Source organism: Camelina sativa, chromosome 16, assembly GCF_030686135.1.
Source record: "Camelina sativa cultivar CO46 ecotype springtype chromosome 16, ASM3068613v1".
NCBI lineage: Eukaryota > Viridiplantae > Streptophyta > Magnoliopsida > Brassicales > Brassicaceae > Camelina > Camelina sativa.
This window is the reverse complement of record NC_141895.1, coordinates 22944297-22966331: the sequence shown is the minus strand read 5'-3', so window position 1 is coordinate 22966331 and position 22035 is coordinate 22944297. Positions and strand designations below refer to the sequence as shown.

General features: G+C 33.4%; 3 protein-coding genes and 1 long non-coding RNA gene across 6 annotated transcripts; 1 reads left to right on the top strand and 3 right to left on the bottom strand.

Annotated features, from left to right (window-relative positions):
• Positions 1-797: 797 nt before the first annotated feature.
• Positions 798-3860, top strand: LOC104751414 (BEL1-like homeodomain protein 3). The gene is made up of 5 exons (XM_010473349.2): positions 798-1116; positions 1616-2464; positions 2548-2924; positions 3007-3067; positions 3149-3860. Exons 2-5 carry the CDS (start codon positions 1685-1687, stop codon positions 3542-3544), a joined length of 1614 nt encoding a protein of 537 aa, XP_010471651.1. The 5' UTR covers positions 798-1116; positions 1616-1684; the 3' UTR covers positions 3545-3860.
• Positions 3861-4019: 159 nt separating this feature from the next.
• LOC104751413 (uncharacterized) lies at positions 4020-6917 on the bottom strand. Of its 3 annotated transcripts, none has more exons than XM_010473347.3 (5): positions 6590-6917; positions 5765-6198; positions 5485-5516; positions 4335-5306; positions 4020-4248 (listed from the first exon to the last, which is right to left on the bottom strand). In XM_010473347.3, exons 2-5 carry the CDS (start codon positions 6114-6116, stop codon positions 4222-4224), a joined length of 1383 nt encoding a protein of 460 aa, XP_010471649.1. In that variant the 5' UTR covers positions 6117-6198; positions 6590-6917; the 3' UTR covers positions 4020-4221. The 3 variants fall into 3 exon arrangements, with proteins under 3 accessions (XP_010471649.1, XP_010471650.1, XP_010471648.1); XM_010473348.3 differs by having other exon boundaries at positions 6586-6820; XM_010473346.3 differs by having other exon boundaries at positions 6511-6800.
• A 1562-nt stretch (positions 6918-8479) lies between these two features.
• Positions 8480-9974, bottom strand: LOC147925872 (uncharacterized). The gene is made up of 2 exons (XR_015584280.1): positions 9076-9974; positions 8480-8920 (listed from the first exon to the last, which is right to left on the bottom strand). It is a non-coding gene; the product is annotated as an uncharacterized LOC147925872 (long non-coding RNA).
• Positions 9975-11791: 1817 nt separating this feature from the next.
• On the bottom strand, positions 11792-13282 carry LOC104751412 (bZIP transcription factor 44). The gene has a single exon (XM_010473344.3). It carries the CDS (start codon positions 12578-12580, stop codon positions 12032-12034), a length of 549 nt encoding a protein of 182 aa, XP_010471646.2. The 5' UTR covers positions 12581-13282; the 3' UTR covers positions 11792-12031.
• Between the last annotated feature and the right edge of the window lie 8753 nt (positions 13283-22035).

Here is a 22035-nt window from a genome sequence, read left to right as displayed (position 1 = left end):
AGAAATAAAACATATGTTTGGTTCATGACTAACCCATGATTTTAATCGCACGACCACAACTAATTTGAGAGATGCTTTAGTTAAATTAATCTATGAGGGCTTTGGTGGACAAATTTAATAGTAAAACAACTCGAACGGTTGCTTAAATTTGTTTCCAAGCTAGTATTAAACTTCACAAAAAAAAAACGTAGAAAAGGAAAAACTCAACTCTTTTTTATATTTTTAAATGATACTCCCTCCGTTCCAAAATATAAAATATTTTAAAGAAGTTTTTTGTTTCATAATATAAGATGTTTTCAAGTTTCTATGCAATTTTTAGATTAGTTTAGTATTTTATATTATGCAGTATTGTTTCTGATTGGTTGAACTTGTTAAAAGTAAAAACTTCTTAATTTACGTGCTTTAGTTAAAATATTCTATATTATGAAAGGGAGGAAGTACTATATTCTTTTTGTTTTATATATAAGCACCAAGTCAAGTCAATGACAACACAGTATTCGTTCTGGTTCCAATAATATTCTTTTTTATTTATTTATCAAATTAACTTGCAATATAAATGCATATTTTATAAAAATATTCTCTATTATCTTAATAACCCTATTAGAAAAATATATATGAATTTTCTGCTCACGCGTGTTATTCTATAAATGGTTGGCACAGAAAAAAAACTATTATATAAGATGATAATTTGATATAGAAGCTTCGGTTGGGACTAAAAAACAAACAAAAATAAATTACTGGTAGAGATTGTCAAATTTTCTCCTTAATGATATACTAATATTTGTTAAAACATTATTATATATTAATTATAAATTTTAAAAAATCAGGGTTTGTTGTCGAGGTTCCAATGATAAGATGGTTTGGTTCTGTTCGTTGTGAGTGAAAGCACAAAAAAAAAAGATTATTTATAATTTAATATATTGCAATTTATAATAAAAATCGTCTCTTGGGATTGGGTGGTGTCTTCTCTTTCTTTCTCTCTCTCTTTTTGTCTTCGACTGTTCGAAGTTCTTCTTCTTCTTTCTTCTTCTCTCTTTTTATCTCTGTGTTCCCTGATTCAGTCACATCCACAATCTCTCTTTTGTAGGGGTTTTTTAAAAAAGTTTATCATCTCAGGTTGTGATTTTTTTTTCCTTTTCTTTAAACTTTTTATAATAATTCGATTGTTCTTAGTATTAGTTTCTTGATTCAAACCTATGATTGACTTGTACTGTGTTTCTTTTTAATAAAAAGATTTCCTTTTTAGAAATTTTTATTATCATCTTCTCTGTTAAATCTTATGAAACACACACACAAAAAAAAGAAGAGAACACTTTATATCTCATGGTTTCATCATCATCATGCTCTGTTTTTTTTTTTTTTTTTTATGGTTGCGTCACTGATTGAAGTGGAAAGTTTCATCTGTACGAAAAATAAGATTAGTTTAGGGTTTTGATATCTTCTTTCTTTTACCTAAATTTAGGGATTTCTGGGTTTCATTTTTTTTCTTGAATTCATCAGTAATTGCGGCGTAAAGAATATGATGTTTTAACCATTTCAAAGATTTGTTCTTTTATTACTTATCTATCCACAATTCAAGTTTTAAACTTACACGTCTCTCTCTTCTCTCTTTCAGACACAAGATTCAATCGGATGTAAACAACATTTTTTTATCTTTTTTTACATCACAAACACACACAAATCAATGGCTGTGTATTATCCAAACAGTGTCGGCATGCAATCTATGTATCATGAATCCATTTACCTCAACGAACAACAACAACAACAACAACAAGCTTCTTCTTCCTCTGCTGCATCTTTCTCCGAGATTGTCTCCGGAGATGTTCGACACAACGAGATGGTGTTTATCCCACCAACAACAAGCGACGTTGCCGTCAACGGGAACGTAACTGTGTCAAGTAACGATCTGAGTTTTCACGGTGGTGGTCTTTCTTTAAGCCTTGGTAATCAGATCCAGTCAGCTGTCTCTGTCTCTCCGTTTCAGTACCATTACCAGAACCTTTCGAACCAACTGAATTACAATAATGCTTCTACTATGTCGTCGGATGAGAATGGGAAGAGCTTGAGTGGTCCTCATCATCATCATCATCATCATCATCATCAACAACAACAACAACATCACTCTGACCAAATGATACCTTCCTCTGGTTACAACAACAACAATGGTGTTGGATTCTACAACAATTACCGATACGAGACATCCGGGTTTGTGAGTAGCGTTCTGAGATCTCGTTACCTTAAACCCACTCAGCAGTTGCTTGATGAAGTTGTTAGCGTCAGGAAAGAATTGAAATTGGGGAATAAGAAGATGAAGAACGATAAAGGTCAAGACTTTCAAAATGGGTCGAGTGATAATAACATTACAGAAGATGAGAAACCGCAACCGCAGTCGCAGGAGTTATCTCCTTCAGAACGTCAGGAGTTACAGAACAAGAAGAGCAAGCTCTTAACCATGGTGGATGAGGTAAGAACAAATCATAATTTGATTACTTTTTATAAGTGAGTGAGACTATAATTTTTATAAAGTCTTGATGATTGTTGTTGCAGGTAGATAAAAGGTATAACCAATACCACCATCAAATGGAAGCTTTAGCTTCGTCTTTCGAGATGGTAACAGGTCTTGGAGCAGCTAAGCCTTACACATCTGTCGCTCTGAATAGAATCTCTCGCCATTTCCGTTGCTTGCGGGACGCGATAAAGGAGCAGATTCAGGTAATTAGAGGGAAGCTTGGTGAGAGAGAGACTTCTGATGAACAAGGTGAGAGGATACCACGTCTTAGGTATTTAGATCAACGGTTGAGACAACAAAGAGCTTTACATCAACAGCTTGGAATGGTTAGACCAGCTTGGAGACCACAAAGAGGCTTACCTGAAAACTCTGTCTCTATACTCCGCGCTTGGCTCTTTGAGCATTTCCTTCACCCGTAAGTTGTTTGGTTACCAAGGGACTTCTTTCTTTGTTTGCTTCTCTTTGCTTAATTAATAACCATTCCAAGCTTTTTGTAGATATCCTAAGGAATCAGAGAAGATCATGCTTTCAAAGCAGACAGGACTATCGAAAAATCAGGTAACAGAGAAGGCAAAGTCTCACTTTTGTTGTTGTTTGCTTTAAATTTGAATGGTCTTCTGATTCTTGACATTTTTGAAGGTTGCAAACTGGTTTATTAACGCGAGAGTTCGACTATGGAAACCAATGATCGAAGAGATGTATAAAGAAGAGTTTGGAGATTCAGAGTTAGAGACTAACTCTAATCAAGACAACAACAAAATGCAAGAAACTTCTCAGCTCAAACACGAAGAGTCTTCTTCGCAACAACAGAATCAAGGAAACAACAACAACAACAACATCGCATATACATCTCATGGAGAAGAGAATCTCGTGTTTGCAGATCCGAAACCAGACCGTGCTACCACTGGAGAGTACGACAGCTTGATGAACTATCATGGGTTTGGTATTGATGATTACAATCGCTACGTTGGCCTTGGAAACCAGCAAGATGCCAGATTCTCTAATCCCCATCAATTACACGACTTTGTTGTCTGAAAAGCTTCAGGGCTTTTTCACAACCTTTACAAACTGGCAATGCCGGTTAATTGGGGAGTATGATTCTTGAAGCGCAAGAAAACGCGCTCTTCGCATTTTTATAGATAGGGGTTATATAAATACACCTTATACGTATATCTGTAATATTTGTTGTGGCATATAAAAAAAAGAAGATAGATTTTGTGAAAACTGTAGGTGTTAGTCTTCACATTTGTATATGATACTGAGCCTTGTGTACACTTTGGTAAGCCAATATTGTAATGTTTTGTGTATACACTTCATGGTGGTATAAACAATACTTTCAAGTGTGAGCAAATCATAAGATTTGATCTAATTTCATTATCGGTTGCAAAGAATAGGAGCAGATTTTGAGTTCCTCTGAAACTTTCGTAAACAACAAAACCTCGTGCTGTGTAAAACTGGAGATGCCTGTTTAAAAATTAGGATCTCTGTAAATGGCTGGCAATTTCTCAAATCTCTCTAACAATGACATGTTTGTTTCATTACTAAAAATTATCCCCACAGGTTACACTGAATGAAACACACAAAATATCCAAAAAAAAAAAAACGTTAAAACACAGCTCTAAAGGCTAAAGCTGAAACTGATGCTTAATACTGTTTTTTACAAAGCTTTCCTAAATAACCCACATGCCTCTGATCCAGGTCGAGGGGTATCATCATAGCTGAGATGTCTGGTTAAGTCCCTGAAATTATGTATCCGTTATTACAAGGCTATCATTTCATTCACAATTCAGGTTTGAACAAAATTCAGAGTGTATAGGTCTTTTACCTCTATGCTTGATGAAGAAAGGTTATTACGATGTCTAGACCAAAACCCTTTCTTCAATACAGAGTCTTTGGACGAGGGTTTACTCCACTTGGAGCTGATAGAAGCGAAGTGCCATTTCAAGAATGACTTATTAGACGAGCTCTTGCTACTGCAACTAGGTTCCAGCTTGAGAGCTTTGCCTTCTCGTTTCCCCATCTTCTCGAACACAAACTCATCACATTCACTCTCACCGTAACTATCTACCACACGGTTTTTACATCTTTTGTACTGCTTTGCCTTTGCTTCCGCCTCCGCTTTTAGGGCTTTCCTCGTAATTTTCGCAACCCGTTTCTCCCCAATCGTGCAAATGGGACAGGCAGGATCGTACTTCTCTATTTCGGTAGTCATGGTCTCTAAGCACTCTGCATGGTAAACATGGCCACAGGCAAGAACAGCAGCAATTGGAAGCTCGAAATTGGCAATAGAAGACCTCTCAGTTAGTAACTTTGAGCAAGCTCCACAAGTCTGCTGATCAACAACGGAAGGGGAGAAGGAGAATCTGCTGCTACCACCACTTAGTTTCCGTCTGCCAGAACCTAAGTGTTCGCTATCAAAAGACCATCTCTCCCTTTGAGAATATGCCACGTGCTCAGAAAAAGTGTTCATAGACCAGCCACCTTCAGAGGATGCGTACTGGGATCCGGTGGCGAAGTCATTGCTACAGGTCGAAAGCACGAACGATGACCTTCCTTCTGAGACTGAGTAATTGTTATTTGGGGATTTCAATCCTAAAATTTGACTATCAGAAACCTGCCTAAACAACTGGTGCCCAGGTGAACGCCTAGCCCGTCTTGATGGTGTAGATTTAGGAGGAAGCAAACGAGTGTGAGCTGATGAAAGATCACCGACTGGATTGGGAAGAGAAGGTGTAGAGAACAAAGGTTTCGGTAGAGCTGATGAGACAATTCCAGGTGAGTCAATTAAATTCTTCACCTGAAACAATGAAAATCCAAAAAGAGGTTAAGAAAACCTGAAGGAAAGAAGATAATACTTCCCAGCACTGTTAACGTCAAACTGTAAGGAAGTAAAAGGCGCTTCAAGAGAAACACACATGACAGAGAACAAACCAAAACTCGTAAGCTTAAACTAGAGTTCAAGTCGATCATCTCACCTCAATGAGATCACTGCTTGCCAAGGATGAACCTGCCGCACAGAAAAGAGTCAACATAAGACACATCAAGAGTACAATAAGCACAATTAACTCATTACAGAAAAATAGTTCCCGGTGCCAAGACGGCAAGATAGACGTCCTACTAAAACCTCATCTGGCAACTATATCTAATCAACAACGAGAAGAGACTAAAGGGTAGAACTAAAACAGACTCAAAATAACGAGATAGATTCTAGTCTAGATAAAACTCCCAATACTAGTTGTTGTATTAGGGAATTACCTGAAGAAGGTGGAACCATGGAAATAGTGCTCAAATCTGGAGTAGCTGATTTCTGAGAGGCAGGAGTGCCTATATGTCCATCAGGAGGAGGTGTTCCTCCCTCCTCAGAAAGAGTACCTCTTTCAGATCCTAAAGACATCTTATCCATACTAATACCTCTACTCCCAACAAAGGAACTGTAATAAGGAGAACCCTCAATCTCATCAGCAACTCGCCTCCTATTGTCACGTCGAAAACTCCACTGCGGCGAACACGCTGAGTTACGATGAACAGATGCACTAGTCGCAGGTCCACCACCACTACTAGGAGGAACCTTTCTGTCTTTCACAGCTACACAACAAACTGAACCCATAATCTTTTAACTTAAAAACACACAAAACCTTCCCACACAACTCCTCACGCAGGAGTATAACAACAGCTACTTATCTTCCTCCCTGCAGAATAGATCATAGTAAGCAAGCACACCAAGAAAACACAATACAATAAGATCTGAAACTCTTATAACCAAAACAGATGAAAGTTAAAACAAATTTCGATTTTTTTTTTCCGTGTTATCAACAAAGCGATTAATTCTAATGTGAAAAAAAAAAAAACGAACAAAAGCATCTTGAAATGGTACTCGGGAAACTCAGGACATGAATGACTGAGTCAAAAGACCAAGAAAACACGAAATTTTCCAACAGAGAGAGATGATCTTTCACAAAAAGATAAACCTAGAAAATTCTAAGTCAATTCGTGGCTCTCACCAAGGAACAACAACGAAGGTTTCCGGCGGAATCAAAAACACAGGAAAGGGGCGTTATAAGAAAGGGCATACGTACGTACACGAGATTAGATAGAGATAGAGATAGAGATCCTCCGACGATGAAAATAAACGGCAGAGATTTAACCGTCGTTGATCGGCACAATCCCAAAATCGATCTGAGAGAAAGAGAGAGAGAGAGAGAGGGGAAGCAGTTTTTGTTAATTTGTTATTTGAGGGGTTTAGGGGTGCGCGTCTGCGTTTTGCGTCTGGCAAGGAAGAAGAAACACGCACGGGGAATTGTGCCACGTTCCACTCTACTTCTTTTTTTTTTTTTTTTTTTTTTTTGCATTTTCTTTATTTTATTTGTAATTAAAAAAAAAACTTTTGCTTTTTCTTAAAGATTTGTCTATTTGGGAATCAACATATGAATGATTTTAAAATTTAAAACATCATCAAGAAAATAGATTATACTCCATAAAAGTTGGCTAAAACATATCCCAAAAGATAGACTTACCATTTAACTACCATTTTTAAAGTTAATCAATTACCATTTCCAAATTAGTAAATTGATTATGTTAAATGGAGTATGTTTGGGTTTATACTATTGAAGTAAAGAAGATAGGTTTGGTGGCTTTCTGGACCACGAGGAGGGAGTGCGCTCTACGTGTTACTGTTTCTCCATTAGCCGCAAAAGCCAAAAACTTTGATGCCCCTTAATATTTATACTATATATAAAGACTACTTTTCTTTTTTTTTTTGTCAATACTCAAATAAAAGTTTTGATGGCAATTATTTTACAACTTTGTTTACACTCGTCTCACATCAAAGTAACATATTCGTTCACCCACTCTCATCAGTTAGGAGGCCATAAATTTAGTGACGACAAATTAAATAACATTAATCAATGTTGTGTACTTTACAAGTATAAATGCCAAAACTTGTCAGCAGCTTAGGTTAGACCCCCGACTTTATTTTTCAAACTCACGCGCAAGACCGCACACCTCGTGCTTTTTTTTTACTTTGTTTAAGTTAATGATACTTACTAGTACTACTGTATTAGGTTAATTTATGAAATTTTTTTACTTTTCTTCTCAATTATAATCATATAATTTTTGTAAACAAAATCCATTTTTAAGGTATGAAATCATTAATCATACCTTTGGCGGGCCAAGAAAGAAAGAAGAAGTCCCAATCTATGTGAGGTGACATTTTTTTTGTTTCAAGAGATTTGATTCGTCATTAGTATTTAAATAATGGGCTTTCTTTGAGGGCCCATTACCAAACAAAAGCCTCGACCAAACCTCCTAATCGCTCGACAACCTCTGCAGAGTGGTCAATAGCAGCTACAGTTCCCTCATTTATTTATTTTGTATTCTTTCTTTCTTTTCCACAATTTGGCCCATCCAAAAATTTATTAATCTGCTTTTATATAGTTTAGATAATTCTTGAATGGAGCAAGTAAAGAATAGATTCTGATCGATTATAAAATTAGTGGTGTAAAATCTGGAGATGAAGTTATATAGTCCACATATATTATTGCTCTGGAAGTATAGTGTTATTCTTACGCTAAGTCAGAGTCACGAGTACATAACTTTTTTATTCCCTTTGAAACAGAGTATATTTTTTGCATTACAAGCAAATAAGGACAAGATAACTAATCAATACACGGAAGATAGATTAATTGAACATATATATGAGTTTTAAGATATTGGAAGAAAATGACTTTTGTTCTTGAAATAATGTTAATCATTTCATCCATGACCACCACTACTTACACCTATTTCTTGGTAGGCTTTGCAAAAAGTTGATATGAAGCATTCTTTTTGGTGCGTGACGATCCCTTGAGAGTGATCTTTTTTTTTGTTTGCTTTTCTCATCGAATGTCATGATTATTTAGGAGTAAAGACTATCTAAGATCCATGCCATTTGAGAATAGTCAAGTTAGTTGCATCTATTTATGTGGGATATTAATAAATTTCGATGATTTTTATGGCGATATTTTTCTTACATTATGAAACTTTCAACTCCACATGATTGAGCTTTTCTCATACATTGGTCAACATTGATCCATTGCAGTGCAATCTACACATTGTATGTAAATATATAAAGCCAAATTAACCAGGGTTTTAGGTAAGGGGAAGAGTAGAAATTTGAAACAAAAATCTCAAAACAAATGTGTTTTGTTATTATCTTCACTGATCCACTAAAGGCTTCAATATCATACAGTGAGGCGAAAACCATCGACTAGTTATCAACTTTAGAATCATTCGAAGACGAGGCCTTAACAGATTCGAAGTGTTCATGGTTATGATCATGATCATGGTGTTGGTGATGGTTTTAATTATCTTCATCTTCTTCATTGTCATTCATCGCCTGGTCGCTAGGCTCATAGAACAAAAAACTTTAAATATCTGCATAGGGAGACTTAATGATCAATTCTTGGCTGGTCAAGATCAAATGATCATTATCACCAAGAGTAACAAGAACATTAAGAAAAACAGAATAAAATAATCTCCTTATAGAAACAACAATATTTGTAAACCTAAATGATATAAAGTATACTTACTCCGTGACTTGGTGATGAATGACAAGAGCTAGAGATTATAAACTGCAGTTCACAGCAGACAACTAACACAGATGGTTTATGAAAAAAGAGTAATGGATTTAAAATCAGAGAATTATGAGAAGTCTCCAGGTGTGGGAAAACTCATAAAGCCTACACATGAAGCAAATGTCTCACAAAAGAACGAGAAACAGAGAACAGAGTGTAGACTAGATGGCTAGATGATTCAAAGGAAAATCCAATCCTAACTCAATTGTTTCGAGATGAGGTAAGCTGGTCGCGGAAGATGTTTAATTTAGTTTGTTACCTCATTATCTTGGAAACATTACAAAACTTAAAAACGTGAATATTCAAAGTTAACATAGAATTAAAGAAACGAAAAGTTTTAAGTTTACATGATGAAATCATCTTTCTTTACTGTAAGTTATGGAAGATCTCACTACGGTTACCAAAACACATAGATAAGCTACCAGATCGTTTAGTTTTGTGTTGCATAACATGAAAGCAATGACACAACACACAAAGAAGGGAAAACACCTGGTTAGTAGCAAGTTAGCAAACCAATACACACTAAGACAAACTAAAAACAGAGAACTTCAGGGAGCAAAAAAAACGATCAGGCAAACGATTTTTTTTTTTGTAAATTCTTAAGCAAGGAAACCGATATATAGAGACACTGAGAGTCTTCAGTAAAAAAAATGAAACGTGTAAATAAATAATCTTCGACATGATGCAAAAATCGATCAAGAAAACTAAAACCTAACGAAAAAATCGATCAAGAAACTATCTAAGATCCATGCCTTAAACTGTTAAGGAATCCGTAGACTAAACAAGCTAACGAAAAAATAAAAACAACGAGATTTATTCTATCAACCCTTTGAGGAAGATGAAATAATGTCGCCAGCGAGAAGTAGTCAACAGCGTCTAATTTCGTTGCATGGGTCTTTTTTTTGTTTTTTTTTTGTTTTTTCTCAAGGGTTAGTCCTAATTAAACGACGTAGTTTGGCAAGCTACAGTTAAAAAGTTTTTAACGACGTCATTTCAAAAGAAAACAAAGAACTCAGGACAATTAAAATTTACTGCTAGTTAGACTTCATGATCAATGGAGATCCCATCCCACACCTGCTAGTCTGCTACCATAAAATTGATTCGAAGAGTTTTTGTTTATCATCCCGTTGTCTATTGCCTATTGGACTCAACATTGCTCGTGATGCATTGCTTGGATCTTAGACTAAACACTTCAATCAATGTGATTCCATTTTCTCCTTTCTCACAGTTCTATAATGCAACTTTTCAAATTAAAAATGTTACAACTCTTTCTAATTACCAATTGAGTTTATTTTTGGCCTCAAGTGCAATTGAAAATCCTACGGGTGAACAAATTACTCTTGTAGCCTGTACGTAAGTGCTTTTGATCGGGAATTACGAACCTGTATGTGATTCACGAATCATGATAGATAGTGGTAACGCGAATATACTCGTAAATAAAAATTTAGGCCAGAAGATATATAATGAAGAAGCGAATGGTGCAACAATCTAAAGAATCGATTCTAATCAAGCTTTCGTACGTGTGTTATATTATTCGGATCAATTATAAATAAAAAGAGAAAATCGTGATAACAAATTGTGGTGGAGACATAGAAATATACGCCACATAATATTACCCTGAAGTATATAGCCTTTATTCGTACGCTAAGTCACATACACGAACATCAACTTGCCCCATTTGTTTATTCCTTTCACTGAGTCGTAGTTATATTTTATTTGCAATAAGCAAATAAGGACAACATCACTAATCAGACAACACCAGTATTCATTGAACATACATGAGTTTTCAAGTATTGGAAACTTTTTTTTCTTTTTCTTTTTCTTGTGTGTGTTTCTGGTTTAATCATTTCTCTATGACCAACTTACGGCTATTTGCTTGGTAGATTTGTAAAAAGTTTATATTAAATATTGTTTTGGTGCCTGACGATCATTGAGGGTGATTTGTTTTGTCAAATTATCTAATCGAATGTCATCATTGTGACTAAACTCCGTAATTATTGCCACTGTAAACTTCGTTGAAACTCATTCGTGGTAGCTACATCTAGGGGTTGATTTAAATTTTAAGGTTAGGAGATCATTGTTCGAGTTTTTCTACTGAAATGTTAATAATATATAACTGGAAGTTGTAGATGTCTCTTCAATGACAAAAGTACTCGGTGTGGTTCACAACTCTAAAGATTAGTCTAGACTTTGGTTTGAGATTCCTCGACTGATAAGAAGAGCGTATGTTATGAAAGTTACAGTTTGCATATAAATAAGATACAATCGTACATACATATACATCAATTGATCGGAATCTAAGATGAAAGAATTGACATGTAGATATTTAAAGGAATAAAGAAACGAAATTATTGATATAGTGAAATCATGTGCCTCTCTCTCGTACGTAAGATTCTTGAAAAAGAGAAAACTCGAGTGACCCATGATAATAACTCATTTTAGATGTAAGTACCAACATGCATCATGATTTATCACATCGGACAATATAATCTCGAACACAATAATCACAACAAACCATTTCTATATAGTATATCTTATGGACCACCCATCTACAACAAAACCGTCCACGATCTTTCACATTTTTTAATTTTCGCTAATAGCCAAAAATCTCATCTTTCTAAGAAAAGCAACAAACACTCCCAAATAAGGTATATAGGAAAACCCCAAGGAAAAGACAAAACTATATTATTAAAAAAATATATATATACCAAACTCACATCACCATCTTCATGACATCACATATCTTACACTGTCTATAATTACAATCAGTTAAAACTCTAATTGAGCGTTACTTAATCATCTTATAATATAAAAACAGAGCATCAACATAAGAAAGTTACATCTTTACCCCAGATAAGATTCGTCTATCTCACGATGATAATAATGATATGAAATTTTGATTTACTACTACTTAGCAACAGTTGAAAACATCACCAGCAGTAAAAGCAGAAGCCATGATTGATTGATTATAAAACCCTAAATTCATATGATTTAACACACCATCGTAAAATCCACCACCACCGACGTCGTTTAATCCCTGACCGGTCTCCATACCGAACCCTGAAGACGATGATGATGCTTCGACGAAATCGACGATCTCGTTAAGGGACTGGAGACGGTGGTTGAGCTCGAGAAGCTGAGCTCTGAGAATGTCGTTCTCCGCTTCGATAGTGACGTAGTGTTGCGTGGTGACGGCGATCCCGGCGACGAGTTGAGCGTTTTCTTTACGTTGATGAGTCACCTGAACAGTGAGATCGTCCAAATACTTTTGTTTCCTCATCCTCGACCTCCTAGCTGACTCTCTGTTCGACTGCTTCCTCTTACGTTTCCTCTCGTCGATCAGATCTCGTTGTTGCCCGCGGAGATCAGACTCAGAACCGGAGTTTTGTAAACCGGTGATTGATATCGTCGACGAGCTATTCCCACTAGTCGACGACGCCATTTCAGTTTTATTATTCATATCACACGACACAAGAAAAACAAACACACAAAAAACAAGACGCAGGACCCGAACGTTATTATGTAGATATATAGTAGTATATAATATATAGTTTTATGTTATTATTATGGTTATAGAAGATATATAGATACAGATATATAGATAAAAGGGGCTAAAGGAGAGATGATTTATGAGAAAACATAGAACCAGTAGAGGAAGACAACGGAGAAAGATTGAACAAGATGGGTCCTGCGTCTAAGAGACGAGTCTATAGTTAAACCAGATCTAAGGATTTCACTAATCACCGGAGACATGAATGTTTGAACATCAAGATCCACCAGAGTTTTGCCACATCAAAACAAATATTATTATCAAAACAAAACACACAGAAACTGATGATCAAAAATTAAAAAAGAGAGAAGTTAAAAAGGCAGAAGAAGAAATTGAGGAAGAGAACCAAAACAAAAAAAACGCTAAAGAAGAGAGAGAGAGAGAGTATAAGTGAGTGCGAAGGGGGAAGAGGTAAATTAAGGATTTGGGAGGGGATTATATAGAATCTGATAAACTTTAACCAAAAAAAAAAAATTTAAACTAGAAAAAATGAAAAAAAAAATGAAAAAAAACAAAAAAAAAGGAAAAGAAAATGGGAAGATGAAGAAGCATGTGAAGTGGGATTTTCCGAAACAGTCAAGTTACAGCTGTTTTGCAATATTTTGTATTTTTTATATTCATGTTTATGGGTTTGATTTTTATATTTATGATTCTATTCTATAACAGCCACTGACTATTTTTAGACATCTTGTATAGAAAAAAGCAAAGAATCTTGGGTATTCTACATGTGAAAACATTTGTATTTTTTTTTTGAATTTTATTCTCTGATAAAGTAATCTGTTTAGTGTTTTTTCTTAGTCAAATGACGAGTTCTTAAAATTAATATTTGTGTATTAATCGTGCTTTTTACCAGAGAATCCTAAAGATAAAAAAAAAAAAAAAAATAGAGTAATAATTGAAACTTTTGATTATTGGTTTTCGCATTCTTTTAAATTTAATACATCAGAATCACCGCCCAAAAGTACCAGAATTAACCGTTCAGCAACAGACACCTGGAGTATAAGACAAATGATGAATAAGGGGTAGAGGTGTTATTTCTTCATTAATCTATGGGTACTTTCGGTATTTAATGTTCTACCATAATATTCCCAATGTCAATAATTCAGTCACATTTTAGACCGTCAATTAGTCTTTTAGGAAAATATATTAATCTTAATTTTAATTAAGTACTTGATATAATATAGTTTTGATTATAGAATGAACAGAATGTAGAAAATATACAAAAAGAACAATAGAATGATACATTTTCATACGATTTTTGAGATTTAACCCATTAGTTTGACAAAAAAAGAAAAAAAGATTTAACCCATTAAAGAGATGAGTTTAACCAAGTATTATGTTAATATAATAATTATAATTCTTATCATATAGTATGAGTTTAACCAAGTATTATGTTAATATCATAACTTCCATATTAAATTCGAATTTATTTTTGGTATGAAACATCAACATATTATCAAAAAATTATATACAATTTAAAAAAAAAACACATTCAAACTATAGAAATATAATTTATAAAAAACCGATTAAAAATATCTAAACGATACAAATTTAATGATAAAATGATACTTAACAAAAATCACACTTTATTTATCATATAAGCTGTAGTATTTTATGTGTATTCTTTAAATTCAGATTGATGATATTTTCACCAGTAGAATTGTGGGTTATAAATTATATTAAATAATTTTTTTTTTCTGAAATCTTGTTATGAATACTTGCCAGAATGTAACTATTGCTTAACAATTTTTCTTTATAACATACATCATCTGGTAGAAGAGAGCGAACTGGACACGCACAATTTAGACGATTAGTATTAGTGTTTTAACAAAATATATTAGTGATCTAATGATAATATATTAGTGAAGGAGATGGAGTATATCACTTTATTTATTAAGGGTTTGAATGGTGACTACGGTCAGGGCCGTCAAATCCGCCTGCGGATCAGTTTTATTTGCACACAAAAATAGTTCGCAGTTGGTCCGTAACGGTTTTCTTTCTGTATATTTTGGACCGCACCACTGCGAATTAAATTTGTAAATGGTAAATAAAAAGCGGTCTAAAGATGTGAATGGTTGCAGCGGTTGAGGCGGACAATTCCATCTGCGGATTATACCACTTTTTATTTACTATTCATTATACGTAATCCACACTGGTGCGGTCTACAGAAAACAGAAACAAAACTGCAGCGGTCCAACTGCGGACCGTTTTTCCTTACAAATAGATTTGGACTGCAGCGGTCCATTATTCACACTTAAAACAAAGCGGTCTGGTCCGCAGACAGATTTGTCTGCCCTGACCGTATTTACCATTCAAACCTGGGGACAAATCCATCGGCAGTCTGGAGTCTGGACCGCTCCGTTTTTAAGGCGGACTACAGACCGCTGCGGACAAACTTTATTTGGGTGTGAATGGTTGCAGGGGTTGGGGCGAACAAATCCGTCAGCGGACTGGACCGCTTTTTATTTACCATTTAACAAATGTAGTTTGCAGTGGTGCGGTCCAAATAAAGCAGAGACAAGACTGCAGTGGACCAATTGCGCACCACTTTTGCATACATATAGAGTTGGTTTGCAGCGGTTTGTAGTCCGCCTTAAAAATGGAGCGGTCCAGACCGCAGATGGATTTGGCTGCCCTGACCGTAATTACCATTCAAACCCTTTATATGCAAAAACAGTCCGCAGTTTGTCTATTGCGGTATTGTCTCTGCTTTATTTAGAACGCACCATTGCGGACTATATTTACTGAATGGTAAATAAAAAGTAGTACAGTGTGCGGACGGATTTATCCGCCCCATCCTACAGCTTAATTAATTGAAAGAGTAATTATGTTTAGATGGACCGTCAATCGTACGGACATCTCACGTGCGATGCAAGAGTGCGTGCTCTGTGCGCATGTGGACCCATGTTAAAACCTGAAAGATGAGCTGTATGATCGACACGTGTCCTATGTATAATTTTTTAATGTTTACTAAGTTAGTAAATGAATTTCTAATATAAACAATGTTGGTTTAAGCAAGCAAATAAGTGAGGTCTGACGATAATTAGGTATCCTATTAATCAATTTGCCTCTGCATCCATTGGAACATCTAACAAAAGTACTTCTAAATGTTTTCTTGACATATTGTTTTGTCTTTAATTTATGTATACCCGTTTAACATTGTAACTGATATATCGATCGTTATATTATTTCCTTATTGATTTAGAATTAATCATAATTTATTTTACATAATTTGCGTTATATATAATATTGAAGATTAGATAGATCATAAATACCTAATTAATAAGGTTTCGTAGAATAAAACAATTAAACTATCTCAAGTTTATCTTAACCCCAAAATCAGTTGAAGAAGAGAATAAAATTGCGACATAGATTGGGGTATGCAAAAGATCCCACTATAAATGTCTATAAACCAAATGGTTACCACTTACCAAAAGAACAATAATTTCCATTCAACGTAAAAGGTGGTTTGTTATTGCTTTTTACCAAGGAATATCACATCTCATTCACAAAACTAAATGTTAAAAAAAAATATTCAGAGTGTAAAGAATAATAATGTTATACAATTAGATTAGCCATATTGTGTAGAACGTTATTATTAGCTCTGAAAATCTATCAATAATACAAGTTAATCATATCTAATTAGATATAGATCTTACTAGAAACTTCAGGATTGCTTGCTTCACTAAGATATCAAAAGGGAATCAGATTGTCAGAATATATATTAAGTACTTAGCAGCTATATTTTGACCTAGTAATTCAATTATAACGGAGTACAAATTCTATATATGCACGTTATAAACATCATATTGTTTATAATTAACGACCATTTTTTTTTGTTTTGTAGTTTCGCTTTGAATCTCATCTATAAATACCAAAAGTTGACAAAGCTGATCAAAGTTGAGATCAGATTTAGTACTGCAAAGTTTGGTAAGTGGTGTGTGGTCAGTGGTGTGAAGTCTCTTTTTTACTCAACGCAAAAGGGATACAAGTTGCTTAGTGAAACATATACACAGATTTGGAAAAAAAAGTATTATGAAAGCAAAGGCAAAGATACTGCGTTTTGGCGAAAACAGGTTTCTATATCAGAAGCGGAATCAAAATGTAATAATTATTATTAGGTCTGTTACAAAATAAAACAAGTTTGAGAGAGAGATATATACTGTAGATAGAAGGTAAGAAAAAAGCAAAAATAGGTGTCTTGAAAAAGATTCTGAATCTGCCTAACACCCAAAGCATCTTTCTTCCTTAGCATTGATCTCTTTCCCTTTGCTTTATCCCTTTTTCTTTGCGAGCATTGTGGAGTTGTTTTATATTCAGAACACTTTTTCTTCTATGTACTACCTCGAAGCTAGCTAGGCAAGTAGTTTATGATTTGTTTTGGTGAGCTAGCATTGCATAACAATTGAATTATAGTATAGGTCATGGTGATAGAAAATAGAATCAATATATATATATATATATATATATACATACAACAATTACAAAACCGTTGAAAAACAACTTCTGATTCTTTAGTTTTGTTGTTCTATTTTGCCGAAGAGTGTACATTTAGAAACAACATAATCACTGAATTTTTTCAGGGATTACCAATAAATTATAGAAATATTTATCTACGATATAGAAATTACATTGACAAATCCTTCTTTAACTGAAATTTGAGTATACGGCTAACTGAAATTACATATATATCTTTATATTATATGATCTGAATAGATTATGCCCACACAGAACTCATAACTTTTTTGGTCATATAAAGGGCAAAAAGAAACTCAGTGAATTGTGTAGTAAGCAGGTACGTTGAAATTAATAACATAAATTATTTGCTTTACAATTAATTGTGGGATCCCTCGATCGAACTGGAAAACGAAAAGCCGAAAGAAGTTTTGCCAAATTATTTTATCGGTGGGTTCTGGTGACTAGTCAATTTGCATGAATGGACACTTTATCAATGTTATATATTGAGTGATATATAAAAAAGAAGTATGGAAACATTCAACAATTTGGTATGCAGGTACCTATGGAAAATATTCTATTTTCAGTTAAATATGAGCAATTTCCACTTGTTGGATTAGGTACTTAATTAGTGAAAGTCAAATTAATAAACAAATTTGATGATAACAAGAAGAAATCCATATTAATTCTACATAGTTTAGTTTTAGAAAAACAAAATGTGTAAAATATATAAATAGAGGTGGTTTGTTCGTAATCCCTAATTCACTTAATGGAAACACACAGACACAGCTGCCTAATACTATCCGTTAAGCATCTCTTTCAAAGATGAGTGAGACCCTAAGGTTTTTCTTTTTCTTTTTGTCCCTCACTCGTAATTCTTAATATTTTTGTAAGTTAGACCCATATGCAATGTCTCGACTACATAAGGATATAATATATAAAGATATTAGCTATGTCACTTAAGTTAAGATCTATCATCTTAGGGATTCCAAATTTGTTTAGCTAAGACTAGATTACTCTACTAACATCAAAAGTTTGAAAAGAAAGCCATTTCTCGTTACTAATCAATGAAGGAGAAAGAGAAACTATAGGAAGACAATGAATCTTTGATGGTTGGCCAAGTAGGGTCGGACGAGATTAAAAGCAAACAACTGGGGTCAACTTCCTATTTTTAAAAAGCTAGCCTTTAAAAGCTGTATTATATCTTCTTTTTCTTATACAATGGGCATTTTCTTGAAGGTTTTTTTTTTTTTTTTTTTGTTTGTTGTTGTTAAAATGTTCTTGAAGTTCATCTTCTTCTTGTTCGTCTGTTTTGTTTTTCTTTTTCAATTAACAGGTATCTTTCCTAATGTCTTATTTGCAAAATACTATTTTTACAAAATTTGTAGTCATTCTTAAAAGTTGGTTCTCTCTCTAGGAGCTTCTTTAACAAAATGTAAACATTTATATGTATAACTGACTGGTTTATCTTAAAAATTAAAATACCTATAATTTGTTGGTTGTCCTAGAAACAACAAAGAACATAACAACTGTTAATTTGTTGGTTGTCCTACAAAACACACACATACATTATCAAATTTGAACTTAGATTAGCATACGTCGAAGAAAAATTATTAGGTGACAAGTTCTAGTCATTAAAATAGTTATTGTAGTCTATTTGCTTTTTGTAACTCACTTAATAACCATATGTTGACAACTATTTATTTTATCTTCATTAATTACAAGTCGCTACAGTTTTTAATTCTCTAAAAAGAAAACCAGAAGATATTTTCAAACATATAGACACGATGCACATATATACAACGACGTTACGAGATTAGTTGATATATTTTACAGTTTGCATATTATATTGGCCATTCATTGTAAAGAAACACACACATACGTAAACATTTTCTTTATACATATCACATCAAAACTGATGTTGCAACTTAGGGGTCGAGATTTCTTGTCTACCTTTTTACGGTCCCGGACTTTTCCTTCGGTACTAAGGCAAAAATGGCACATGCATTCAAACATGCATTAGTGAGTTTAACCGGAACGTGTTTACCATTGAGAATTTATACTTACAGTAGTATAATTAGTATATTACTTGATCTCTTAAAACCTATACTTACAGAGTATTATAGTATCGATCGAACTTTAGTAACACACGAACTTTTGTAACTTAACTAGTCAGCTAATTAGCACGACAGTGTGAGAAAAACCAACTTCTTCAATCAGAGAAGTGACTATATTATTCCAGTTTTTTAGGTATGAATTCGAATTCTAAACGAAGTCATTGCGGCCGATTTGTAATGTCCGGATACTGATAAAAATTCAAGAATTTGCTGACTAAACAAATAAAATATAATAATTAGTATTGTATATGCGTACGCAGTGGCTTGGTAAATAACTTAAAAGAGATTATTACCATTTTAGTACATTATCCAAACTTAATTAGAAATATAATACATGTAATATTCATAATTAGAGAAATAGTTAAAGTCCCACTTATGAGATAAAATGTTTGAGAGATAAAATTGTGAGAGGGAAAGAGAAACGAATGTATGTGGAAGAGAGAATTAGGGAAAAATATTTTTTTTTTATTTTGTCATTACACCCATCATATCTATTTATTCAAATATTTTGGTAATATAAATTTTTTAAAAAATTAAGATATATAAAAATCTATATTTTTTTCTTTAAATTTGAAGATTTTATTTGATAATGTTAAAAATTTGTTCTTACAAATTTTGTATCCATACACATTATTAAGTGTACGGATATTTGTACACATTAGTAAGTGTTTGTACACATTATTAAGTATACGGATGTATATACACTTTATTAAATGTACAAATATTTGCACACCTTATTAAGTCTTATACAAAAGATATATATAATATATTTAAAAATTATTAAACAAAATACATATCAAATTATAAAGAAAAAAATGTAGATTTTTTTTTGTATTTGAAAAATTCCTAAAAAGATTATATTAACAACTATTTAAATAATTATCACAATTTTTCAATCCCACAAATGGATCCTACATAACTCTCCTATTTCACATACACGCTCACACACAAACACTCTCTCACCTATTTTGCCAATTATAAATAGTGTTTGTACTAAAACACTAATTAAGTTTCCAAAATGTACTATAATACTAATATACCCAATAAAACCCATAACTTAAACATATATGCAAATGGAGGGGATATTCTTTTTGCTTAAGAAAAATGCTATAGAATATGTGTTAATTTTATCAAGAAAACACATATATATATATATATATATATGTGTGAATTCTAGAAGGATTCTCTTTAAACCAAGCCAAAGAATACCTAAACGATAAACATAATAATAATAATAATAATAAAAGAATCTTGGAACAAGTTCCAGACACTAGCATCGACATGCATGATCTATCAAATCTTGGATATCAAAAAACCAGATTCGAAAAACACACGCATATGCACTCATATATACTACATATAGTAATATGCCTATTTAGAGCGCAATATACAATTATACAATTGTGTAACATATTGGTGTCTCATAAACTTGAGCATATGACCTTTCTGAATTCGTCGTCTCAGTTGTTATTACTTAAAAATTCTTGTCTCGTACGTATTTGTAGAAGACAAAGAAAAAACACAACAACCTAATCGACGCGTATTTAATTTTGATTATTTTTGGAAGGAGATCACTTATTTAATAGCACAAAAATTAGTCAAAAAGACGACGGGTACGTGATTTCAGGTTCATGCACTCCTATATATAAAGATATACTACTACTAATTTTTGTGCACTCCTGAGACTGTTGGTGAAGTGCAGGTATATATATATATATATATTATATCCATTGGAGTATTAGTTAGCTAGGTGTTCTAGCTAGTTGTGTGAATAGCGATAAAAATGATCATTAAGGACCAGAAAGTTTTTAACTGTACATGTATTGTATTTTGATAACTTTTTAGTCCAAGAATATGGATTCATATCCACAAAAGTTCTTAATTGAGATAAAAGGAAACCATTTCATGATCATATTTACATTTATCAATGTGAGTGTCAGTTCGAGAATTTGAGTGATGAACCAAATAAAACCAAGTGTCTGTACAAACTAATCAGTAATCAGTAACATATTTGGTACTAAACGCTCTATGTAAATTTTTTTTTTTTTTAAACCGATGTAAAGTTTTAAAATTGGAAAGAAAATGAAAAATACGTAAAGTGGTAAAAGGAAAGAAGAAAGAATGAAATAGTGGTAGGGTTAAGTCGGGAGCGAATGCTAAAGTCTTGAGAGTGAGTGAACGAGGCTTAGAGCAGCCGACATCGAATCTTTTTAAAAGTCGCAAAAAATATCAGAAACACCTTATCATATATATAGCTCATATACATATACGTGCATCTGATTATCTTTCTTATTTTTTAAATATATATGAATCTTATACTACGATATATATATATATATATATATTTCAATTTAGCTTTTTCTTCAAACGAAAAGAACTTGAAGGTTCCTCTTGAGATACATCTCGAACCATCAATTTTATAATAATAGATTATTATATGTTTATTTGGAGAAATCCACATAAGACAAATAAAATTATACATATAGAGTCGGAAGTGTAAACCGTGTAATTAAGTTCGGTTAATACCCAAAATATCACTCTTTTAAAAACAACAATAAATCAAAATATGCTGTATGCTCTTTCTATTCGAATATGCTGTTCAGTGATTATATTTTTGACCAGTTCAGACGTTTGTGAATGCTCCATCTTTTGCCCGTATTAAGGTCAACGCTTTGACTTATTACTGTAGTTGCTTTTTGAAATGTTGGGCTTCTCCTTTAAAGCCCATTGTTTTCTTAATTGTGTCCAATAAAACCGGTTTGATTTTGATCGGTTGATCCGTTAACTTTTGTT

Coding starts and splice junctions, on each gene's coding strand:
- LOC104751413 (XM_010473347.3), bottom strand. CDS start 6,116: ATGGGTTCAGTTTGTTGTGTAGCTGTGAAAGACAGAAAGGTTCCTCCT. Junction 5,517..5,764: donor CATGGTTCCACCTTCTTCAG/GTAATTCCCTAA, acceptor TCTGTGCGGCAG/GTTCATCCTTGGCAAGCAGT. Junction 5,307..5,484: donor CAAGCAGTGATCTCATTGAG/GTGAGATGATCG, acceptor TCATTGTTTCAG/GTGAAGAATTTAATTGACTC.
- LOC104751414 (XM_010473349.2), top strand. CDS start 1,685: ATGGCTGTGTATTATCCAAACAGTGTCGGCATGCAATCTATGTATCAT. Junction 2,925..3,006: donor TTTGAGCATTTCCTTCACCC/GTAAGTTGTTTG, acceptor AGCTTTTTGTAG/ATATCCTAAGGAATCAGAGA. Junction 3,068..3,148: donor CAGGACTATCGAAAAATCAG/GTAACAGAGAAG, acceptor ACATTTTTGAAG/GTTGCAAACTGGTTTATTAA.
- LOC104751412 (XM_010473344.3), bottom strand. CDS start 12,580: ATGAATAATAAAACTGAAATGGCGTCGTCGACTAGTGGGAATAGCTCG.